Source organism: Thunnus thynnus, chromosome 21 (genome assembly GCF_963924715.1).
Source record: "Thunnus thynnus chromosome 21, fThuThy2.1, whole genome shotgun sequence".
Taxonomy (NCBI): Eukaryota; Metazoa; Chordata; class Actinopteri; order Scombriformes; family Scombridae; genus Thunnus; species Thunnus thynnus.
Window position 1 is genome coordinate 16,622,112 of NC_089537.1, and position 10,890 is coordinate 16,633,001.

The window sequence follows — 10,890 nt, forward strand, 5'->3', positions numbered from 1 at the left end:
AGCAGGTTAACTCGTAACTGAAGAAGGTTTAGGATACCTGGATGTCTTACGCAGAAACATTTATTGAAGCCTGATCGAGGAAATCAGAGGTAAGCAGTACAAGTGAAGACACTGTGTAATGTCACTCAGTTCTGAAGGGTACATCCTGGTGGGGAGTATTTAACCCTTCACTAGCCCCACGAGATTTACTACATGTCCAAATAATTTACTCATCTGTACATGTGTATACAATCCAGGGTCCAGACCCCTGGAGCAGTTACTGACAGAGTTTGCATGTGGTTTCCCAGTGAAAAAAGAAACTGTTTTACAGGGAATGTGTGCTGGATGGAGTCAATGTTTGATCATGTCTAATATGATAAGACATTTATTAAACTCTCTTTATAGGTGACCGAGCTTTTTCCATTGCTGCTCCCAGACTGTGGAACAGTTTTCCCCTCACCATCTTCCCCATCTATCACCACTTTTACATACTAGACCCACCTTTAAAGAATCGCTTTTAAGTCCCCCTTTTTTGAAAGCATATTAAAATTGTTAATTTAGTCTATTACAATTTACTATTTATTTTGTTTTAATTCTTCAACTGTATTTTTACATTTTTCTGTAAAGCACTTTGGTCAACTCCTATTGTTTTTAAATGTGCTCGTGAATAAATTTGACTTGATTTATTATGTCAACAGGTAACTGAGGACAAATATCTACAAATAGTCAAACTTCTGACGGGTTTCCCCTACAAACTTGTGTCTTAAGTGGACACAAAGTTACTCATATTTAGGACAGTACGTTTTCAGAGGTAACAAAGCACTCCTCATGGATCATAATGGCAGCGGTGGGATTTGAACCCACGCCTCCAGAGAGACTGGAGCCTAAATCCAGCGCCTTAGACCGCTCGGCCACGCTACCCTTGATATACCTATATGAAGAGGAGGTCAGGTCTACCTACCTGCAGTGTTTCCTCTCGGGTTATAGTGGTATCCAGCTCCAGGCATCTCAACCTTTGCTCGTACAGTCCTTTGAACTCGTTCAGAAGCTGTTTAATGCTGTTTGTCTCAGTGCCAGGGCACAGAACGGCTACTTTAAGCTCTATTTCTCCTGGGGGTGAGGACAGGTTCAAAGTATCATTTCCCCCTCCCGACCACTCCAAGGCGTCCCCTGAGTCTGGTGTTGTCGTTTGGCTCATGGTCACTTTGGTTCAATCTCTGCACAGCCTTATAGCTTACATCATTAAACTGTAGAGCATTTTTTTCAAAAAATGACAATGCCTGGCATTTGGAGTTAGGTTGAACATTTTCTGTTTTTTTAATGTGAATTACCGTGGCTTCAGCAACAACTTTGGTCGCTACGTGCGGTTACTACAACAAACGGAGTGCTGGAGATGAATTATTTTCAGGCAATACTGACGCTTCCCCCTGCAGTTTGCCGCTGCATTGGCGCTGCGTGATCTGATTGGCTATATTTGATCACGGGTGTCATCATTGTTACGTTGCTGAATCCCATTTGATGAGTTTTCTGTAAGAGGCGGGGTCGAGGTTTACAACCCGGAAATACAGATTGTTGTTTTCTTCCTGTCAAGAGGAACCCTCACGGTCAGGAATGACAGGACTGCACGACAGGAATTCGCCTTTCTCTTGAAAGAAATGGGTAAATATCGTCGTTGTGTTGTTAAGAACCGAGTCGGTCGCATTTTTGTTTTCCACCCACTGGTACGTCAACGGAAAAGCTCCAAATCGGCACGTGTGTTTCGTTTAATAGGTGTGACTTATCTGTCTCATGTCAACTTGTGTCCATATCGCACTATTTGATCGTTTATATCTATATATCTACTTTTCAAATCGAATCGATCATTAATGTCTATGGACTTAACTTTGACTGGTAACCTTGTGACTGTGTGTTCCTTCAAGAGGATGTTATACTGCTCCCCACACAATCCCATTATTCCCTTAAATAATCAGTGCCAGAGATCAAAACCTTCCACATTGAGATTCAAGGCAAAGTTGATCTTATTGATTTTCAAGAGACTACTCACTTAATTTCTCTCATCCCAATCATCACTCCTCTACTCTTATCTTTCTCTTGGTTATATCTCCTTTTTTCCAGTGGCTTTGACTGCACTGCTCTCTCTCTCTCTCTCTCTCTCTCTCACACACACACACACACACACACACACACACACACACACACACACACACACACACTGCCCAAAACTTAATCCCCCACTGTGATTATCACATAATGCTCTTGCCTTATTATCAAAATGGAGCAGATTTAGGGTTGTTTTGTTGTCAAAAGACTGATGGGTATGTAAAAAAAAAAAAAAAAAAAAAAATTAAAACACAATGACATTATGAGGAGAGTGTGGATTGGCTGATTGCATGAAATTGAAGTACAGGCGCATGCCTCTGCAGCTAAACACTTAAGCTTAATGAGTGTGTTTTTAGTGTATGAGTGTGTTTTACGGGAATGGCTAAGGTTAAATTGGGCTGTGATGTCACTCTGGGGTCAGAAGGTCATCCTATACAGTTTCCATATGAGGGCATGCAATAATGGCATGGAAATATACAGTATGTGCACCTATGTGGACAAAAATCCACCCTAGACAGATTAGCTATTTAGGGGTAGTCAATTAACCCCCAAAAAAGCAAAAGCAAAAGAAAACCTGTGGCCTGTTTCATGATTTTTTTTTTTTCTTGATCAACAGTGCCAAAGACATTCAATTTAGAATGATATATTCACTGGACTAAGTTACAAAGAATTAATTGGTTATGTGATGTATTATCAATTGATTTTCTATCTAGTTTCATTTTCATTTCTGACATTTCAGTACGCTAGGAATTGGCAGACATAAAACTAATGTTAAAGATAGGCAATGTAGGATATTCTGTCAACATTCAGTATGCAACATAAATTTTGATAAAGTCTACATACTGTACATCATATTATATTGTCTTCTAGGTATCACGTTATGTTTTCCATATTTGCAGTGCACTAGCTGTGATCTGTACATTGCCAGGAGGCACATTATTATCTTATTTTCATAAGAAATCAAGGCATTCAATTTCCAAATCAAGATGAAAGTATAACATGTTGACATGTCATTAGGGGTACGATTTGCAGCGTCAGCAATCCAGTTCCCCAAATTAATTCATAGATGAAGAGTTCCCAAAAAGTAGTGTCTGTACAGCGGGCTTGACAGACTCTTAAATCTCTCATCCTGCAATAGTCTCAACATTCTCAAATATTTTACAGGAGACAAAAAGCAGCTTCCCCTCAGTTTAGACTGTTCCACTCCCACACACATTTTAATTGTTTCTCAGATTAAAAAAAAACACAGACAAATGTTTTCTCCTTTATTATCCCTGTGTTTTTCATGCATAAAATGGAGCCAAGAAATGTGCTGATCAAATATTCCTTAGGATAACACATTTTATTTGCATGAGATTAGGTCCCAGTGCTCTCTCGTTGACTCCTAAGAAAGACACAACTTCAGTTCTCTCATTTATTAGCTGTTCCGCTTTTTCTTCCACGTTCATTGTGCCATTCTGCCCTCTAAATGTTTTATGACTTTTTAAGTTGTTTTTCGCAAACCCCTGTACTTATTACTCATACAGCCTTAGCATACGCAACCTTCATACTCATGAAATCAATTAATTCTCTTAAATAATTTACCTTCTGAGCAAACCAGATTAAGCAGAGCACATTTTTTGTGCGTCAGATGAGGTGTTCTAACTGATGTGTATTTTTTTTTTGTGTGTGTTCAGACATTAACTTGGCCCTCACCCCATGGCTTGGCGGAGTCTTGGGTGATTAGAGAAAGAGGAGAGCCTTGATAAAGCATTAGTGTGTGACGCATACACACACACACACACACACACACACACACACACACACACACACACACACAGCCTGAAGACCCCTCTGTGCATTTGCACACATTCATTTTTCATGAAACAGACTCATAACAATTAGTCTGGTTACCGCCTGGGTAATCTTAGCGTCCCTGTAATGCCTGTGGTCTGCTGTATGACATCACTCTCTTAAAAGTTCTAAATCTGACATTCTCATCCGTTTTCATAGTGAGGACATTAGCAGGCCTTGGCTAATAGGCCCGCGCTCGTTCCTGGCGAAAGAAGGGCAATAAAGTGGGGGAGCAGGGGGGGTAGAGAGAGAGAGAAAAACGAGACTGGAGTGCTCAGAGAAATAGGTTTTATTCACCAGAGCTTTTACACAAATTAATTTACATGAGCGAGAGAAGAAAATGTAAAGTTGTAATCCAGCATGCTTTGCCAATGCATAGCCTATTTCTCGCTACAAGCATCATAGAAAGCCAAGTGAACGTTTATGCATTATTTCAGCAAATATATTATGCTAACAACCATAGCTAAGTGCTTAGCGCTTACACTACGCCAGCAGCTAAATCGAGACTTTTGGCCACACAGTCTCCAACTGGCATGAAATGATAGCCTTGTGAGCGGCTTCAGAGCACTGGTCCGCTGCAGAAAAAGCAAAATACAATCCCCCAGAGACACTCCACCTTCCCAGCATCCCCTAGTCTTTAGTCCCCTGCCCTAAACACCCTCATCTCCTCCCTAGACACCAAAGCCAAGGTCAAGAAGAAAGAGCAGCCTTCCTCTGTCTATAGGCTATTCCCTGGATGCCCGCACCTCAGTAGGGCTGAGCCGCGTACGCTTCAGGAATGTTCCCTCCTCCTTTATTGTGACCGTCAGTCTCAAGGTCAGCTCTAGGGAGAGGTTTGTGCTTATCTGTTTTTTCCCCCCCCTCTCTCGTATTTTCTCCTTGGCTATCTTTGCCCCCAGTTTTATTTCTTTCACTGTATCAGTAGACAGTAGCTCAGAGCTCCCAGCTGGGGGTTTCATGACGTGTTGTCTAACGTGTCCGTCTGTCTCTTTGTCTATCCGTCTTTCTGTTGGGTAGCTGTCATTACAGCATAGTTTTCAGAGGACCCGGTGCAGCTGCGAGGCTTCAGTCTGATGCTCTGTACGCTTTTGTTGCCTCATGTCTCCCTCCTCACACTGGTCATGGCCCCTTTTGCTTGAAGCGATGTTGCAGTGTGTTCCCTGTTAGATTGGATATTGTTGTTGTTGTTGTCTGTAAGCTATGGCAGTCAGCCTTGAGTCAGTGCGCTATCTTTGTCTGAACAACATGCACAGGCTAAGGGAACAAGGGGAGGGAAAAACTCTCATCTGACCTGAATCACAATACTCTTTAATACTCCCTCGAAGATGCTTTTAAAATATTTCATACAGCCCTGATAGAAAAGCGAGACCTCAGACTTTTCAGGTGATTTTCTGTTGATTTTCTATGAACTCCTCTAACCTGCTTTCTGACTTTGTTGGTTGTCAGCCTATAAATGCTGAAATGTTTTTGCATTTTGTTTTATTTTGTTCGTCTGTTTGTTGTTGTGTTGTCATGGACGGTTGCTGTTTTTCTTTTATTACTTTGTGCACGGATTCTAAACTGTAACGCGTCATTTCAATGAACTTGAACTATCAATGCCCATCAAGGGACTGGTGTTGGACATTAGCTTCAGTTATATAAACATGTACAGTACATCAGATAATGCTTCTGCAACTGTCAATGTTTCTCTGTACTTGTCCCTTACAAATAAACGAATAATAATAGCCGCCAACTCTCCAAGAGAGGGCATTTTGGCTCTGGGTCGATCGGTTGGCTGACCCACAAGAGAATTATCAAGTCAATATATCACATCAGGTGTATGTGTGTGAGTGAATACATCAGAGGAAGAGTCTGTCCGCTTGTATCCATGCATACTTTTTGTGTGCAAACGCTGTAGTGTCTGTGCACACGCTCTAACGCACCATGTCGGTACTCTGTAAACACTGGCATTGACTGTGACTTTTGACTATTACATAAGGAACATGGATTTCCAGCTGTCCACGGTAAAAGGTCCTGTAAATTCAAATGCTTAATTTTTATAGGCAGCCCAGCATTGACTGAAGTGTCTGCTTGTTATATATTTGGCAAGTACTGCAACTCTGAAGGGAAGCTGTCAATAGCAATCCCAGCTATTGATATGGCAGTGGGCAGGAGATGTTACTTGGCCCCCGACTCCGGCATCCCTCTGATCCCTCTACATCATAATTACATTAATATTGACAGACCCTTGACAATAGTCACATTACTATTGATAGGTGGCTGTCAATACCGTGTTTCCCCAAATAAAACATATTCATTCATAACTTGTAAACTGCTCGATAAAAGGCTTTGAAAAGAATATTGGACCCGGCCGGGTTTACTCTCCCGAGAGGGCTGCTGCTGTGACGGAGATTTCCACCACCTGGCTATGTGTGTGTGTGTGTGTGTGTGTATGTGTGTGTGTGTGTGTGTGTATCTATGGACTGATAGATTAACTTAGCTCTGTATTAAAGCTCTGCATAGATCAAGACTACACTTGACATACATAAATAGTCATACACACATCCACACACACACACACACGGGCACATAATCTGCACATTTTCTCCCATCAAGGAAAAACTTTTCAGATTAAGCTAAACAAATGGAGCATGTTTATTGGCTCGCATACACATTCAGACTACCTCTCTCTCCTTTTTTTTTTTTTTTTTAATCCAAACTCTTCTTCCGTCACAGGCGAGGTTCTAGTCACTAAACATGGCAGCATTTCAAATGCAACTCAATGAATTTGTCACACCTGCTTACTTCAGCGTGAATTCCCTCTTTTTTCATTCATTTGCTAATTCTAACTTAGTTGGACGGTGTATCCTGGGTCTATTGAAACATCATGAATACACAGATGGTCCTGTGCACCACAATAAACCCGAGCATTGCCACCACATATCAGAATGTTTTTTTTACTTCCTCGAGAGACGTCTAAAGTGACCATCATCTCTCTCTCTTTCTGTCAAAACTGCCATATTTACCCGGCTGAAATCTCTTTTAAAGCCTCGTGACAAATCCTGTTCAGCAAGACACAAAAGCCACTGTCAAAAAAGGCCTCTCTGTCTCTCTCTCTCTCTCCCTCTCTCTCTCTCTCTCTCTATCTATCTCTCTCTGTGGCCCTCATGCACTGTCTCTCCTTGCATTAGTTAGTCCCCCACTTCCTAAGCATTTCATTTGAGGAAAAGACAGATAAAACTGGGGAACTGAGAGCAGTTTGGTAACGAATGCAGCACAAAATAGCCCAGACGTCACAATGGCGAGATCCCATATGGAGTTGACTCTAGGGGGAGGAAAATTGTTCCACATTTGGCAGATGTATACGGTGTACCAGAGACTGTGCCGTTAGCCTAATCCCTAGTGATGTGATTTGTACACACACCCCTATCTCCAGAGGGAGCAGGCACCAAGAGCCCCTGGGCTACGTGTGTGTGTGTGTGTGTGTGTGTGTGTGTGTGTGTGTTGGATTGTGTGTGTTTATACACCGAAGAGAGCAGTCTAAGACCCCCTGGTCCTCCGCATTGCACAGCTCAAAGGTTGCACTAAGGACGGGTTTTACATGTGAAAAGTGATTTCCGTTCCTATGTATAAGGAAAAAATAACCTTCCTAATAGGATGGGCTTCACCTCAAGGGCCTCATTCCTCCCAACAACCGAGCTGTCCTTTAATAGTTTTTGCCTCTCTATATGTTTTTCTAATATTCATGACTTTAATAGCTCCAGCATGGTGTTACCGATATATCGATAGTGTACAATAATATAAAGTCATAAGAACTTTTCTGTACTCAATTATTGGCAGCTTGAAGGAAAAATCTGCTGTGCTTTTTTTGTATCATTTTCAAAATTAAGGTTTTTAAGAAATAAATCCATTTTCCAACAATTATTATTTAAAACACTCACATTTAGGAAATGTCCATCAATGGAAGTTCAGCTTTGCTGGTATTTTCACTTCCACATTAGTGATTTAGATCATTCAGATTAATTGGATGTCAGTATGTGATCTTGATGTAGAATTTAAATCAGATATTAAAATGGAAAATTACCCATTTTATTAAAACCAATGTAATAGACTATTTGTAACTTCAGGGGGACCAACACCAAAATGACCAAGTTCACTGGAAGATAGAAACCAGTGCTTCTGCAACCTTTGTGATGACAGTCGTCGTCTAGGAGAAAAGTATCATATTTTGTGTGAATGTAAAAACATAAGAATTCTGAATAATAAGGAAGAGTACTTGCCAAAGCGTTATTTAAATTATCCATCTATGTTTAAATAATTTTGTTGTTACAGTCAGATAAGCTGAGTTATGCCTTTTTTAAGAATGTTCCACTTTTGTTAAAGTAGTTTGTTTTGTACCAGCTTGTATTTGTTTAAAACTTGTCTGATCACTTCTGTGGTATACTAAATTGTATAACTGTATTTGACAGAGTTTGCTTTGTCTGCAATGAAATGGGTAAATGCAATATCAACATACACTAATGATGGCCTAAACAAAACAAAAATAAGATCCAAGCTGGGAAAAAAAATCTCGATTTCTCCTTGTTTTGCACATGAAGCAAACACTGCGAAAGTAATGTCAACTCATAAAAATGTTGAGAAATTTGACTTTTATGCTCTTTATATTTTTCCAACAGATTTGGAAAGTGAGGACAACCACAAAAAGATTGTTGGAGGTTCTGGTTCAGAAACTGGTGTCGACCCACTGACCCCAGTATTGCGCATTAGCCAGCTGGATGCCCTTGAGCTAGACTCAGCCCTCGAGCAGCTGGTATGGACCCAGTTCTCCCAGTGCTTCCAGAACTGCCGCCCGGGCTTGCTCACCCCGGTGGAGCCAGAACTGAGGGCTCTGCTCCAACTGCTCCTGTGGAGGTTTACACTGTATTCCAGCAGCACCACAGTGGGCCAGTCTTTACTGAGCCTGCGTTACCACAACACCCTTTCCTCATCGCCCCATTACAAACCTCTGTCCCGCAGGCAGAAATTGAGTCTAGCTCTGCTCACAGCAGGTCCCCATTGGCTTCAGGAGCGTTCCCACAGTCTGCTGCTTTGCTTAGGTTTGAGTTCGGGAGGTCCTGTGTCTCAAATTGATAGTGGGTTTCTCCAAAAGGGTCTCCGCAATTGTCTGACACTGGTTTCTAGTATCGCCCAGCTCGCAAGCCTCGTCAACTTCCTCGTGTTCCTCAGGAAAGGTCATCACCCTGTCCTGGCTGAAAGGATCGTGGGAGCTCGGGTGGTTTTCAGCAAGCCCAATGTGATCCGGGACATAACCTACCAGTACATGAACCGCGAGCTGCTGTGGCACGGCTTTGCTGAGTTCCTCATCTTCCTGTTACCACTGATCAATACGAGGAAACTGAAGTCAACGGTGTGTTCGATTCTGCTTGGGGGAGAAAGTGCAGGTGGGGATGGCGGGAGGGATGGGCAAGGGGTGTGGAAAGAGTGCGGGCTGTGTGGAGAGTGGCCAACCATGCCTCATATGGTGGGCTGCCAGCATGTTTTCTGCTACTACTGTATCAAAAGTCACAGCATTGCAAACGCTTACATCACCTGTCCCAAGTGTGGCGCAGAGGCGGGGCAGCTGGAGCCGGTCAAGATGGAGGTCGAGATGGTCGGCAGGTCATGATTTTGTCCTGCTATGTTGGAAGTAGTCATGACTGATGGCAGGTACTTGCTAAAATGAAAATGGTGGTTCATATTTTTATAGCTGTACAAGCTGTGAAATACAGCACACATATGCAGTGAAAAGATTCACAACTCACCACCTTTTGTATGAACATCTAAATGTATCTAAGAGTTAACCATGTTTTGATTTTAAAAATCTATAAAATCTTTTTCTAAAAATATTAATTATCATATTCTAAAATGTATCATGGAAACAGAAATGTAATACCATCACTGTTCTGTGGGCAGCCCTCCTTTTGAAAGATTCACAAGGTGTATGAGTTTATGACTGGACTTCAGTCTTTATGATGTCTACGTCTTTTCTGAACACACATCGACCTGCTATGTTTAATGTATGTGTGCATATATTGACAATCCTCTGCCCCTTCCGTTTCTCCAGCTGGACTTTAGACAGAACTATTTGTCTTTGGTGCACTGGACAGACTACAGAGAACCACACAGAGCATATATTTGATGAGCGAACGTGTTGATTTATGCTCCAAATTGGCTTTCTGTTAGAGTGTGTGTATGTGTGTGTTTGTTGAAATGGGAATATTTGTTCTGATGAAAAATGCAGAAAGTCAGCTGAATAAATAATGGGAGGAATTTCTGTAGCCTCTCATCATGGCCAAATTAGCATTTGTTGTGTATTTTGTGCCTAAATTGTATTTCAACATCATTAAAATTGATAGAGTGCTACCTCTTGGGTGTTTATTTAGTTAAGTGGAGGAGAGAGAGATGAGGGAAAGTTATAACAATCAGCACACTTCTCTCTAGACAGGCCTGGTCGTTCTAACTCCCATTATCCGTTTTCACAGCACCCCAACATGCTCAAGATCAAGGGGGCAGCCGGGGGCTTGGATTGACTCACACACACACACACACACACACACATACACTTGACAGCCAGCCTCTCTTTTCCCTTGGCCTTTCTCTCTTTTGCTGCCTTTCCATCTCTCTCCCTCTGTAATCTCTCGGGCCCTCGCCCCTATAAGACTGTAGTAAACTGTACCAAAACCCTGGCAGTCGTCTCCTTCCTCGCAGGCGAATTACTCTCTAATCCCTGTAATGAGTCCAAAGATGCTTATTTATGCTGGAGTTAACCTCCACCAGTGAGCCCAGCCCCGGGCCAAACGCACCCCAGCTGAGTGAAGCCTTTCCTGGGCTGACAAGAGAGGAGTGGGGTGGGTGGGTGGGAGGGCTACCTCCCACCTCTCCTTCCCTCCCCTTCCTCCCCTCTCCCGCTCTGATCACTAGGGCTTAATTGCTGATTGCCGAGACGATCAATCGGAACTG

At 42.3% G+C, this 10,890-nt stretch overlaps 2 protein-coding genes and 1 non-coding gene across 5 annotated transcripts in view; 1 reads left to right on the plus strand and 2 right to left on the minus strand.

Moving 5' to 3' along the window:
* Positions 1-1,411, minus strand: part of LOC137173222 (restin homolog) — a 97,225-nt gene extending 95,814 nt beyond the window's left edge. For all 3 annotated transcript variants that reach the window (XM_067577952.1, XM_067577953.1, XM_067577951.1), the window contains exon 1: positions 941-1,411. In XM_067577952.1, the coding sequence (XP_067434053.1) occupies positions 941-1,177 (237 nt within the window). In that variant the 5' untranslated portion in view covers positions 1,178-1,411. The remainder of the gene's footprint in view (positions 1-940) is intronic.
* trnal-uag (transfer RNA leucine (anticodon UAG)) lies at positions 819-900 on the minus strand. The gene has a single exon. It is a non-coding gene; the product is annotated as a tRNA-Leu (tRNA).
* A 92-nt stretch (positions 1,412-1,503) lies between the features above and the next one.
* Positions 1,504-10,230, plus strand: pex2 (peroxisomal biogenesis factor 2). The gene is made up of 2 exons (XM_067577954.1): positions 1,504-1,638; positions 8,568-10,230. The coding sequence occupies exons 1-2, from the start codon at positions 1,635-1,637 to the stop codon at positions 9,554-9,556; spliced, it is 993 nt and encodes a 330-aa protein (XP_067434055.1). The 5' UTR covers positions 1,504-1,634; the 3' UTR covers positions 9,557-10,230.
* Positions 10,231-10,890: the final 660 nt, after the last annotated feature.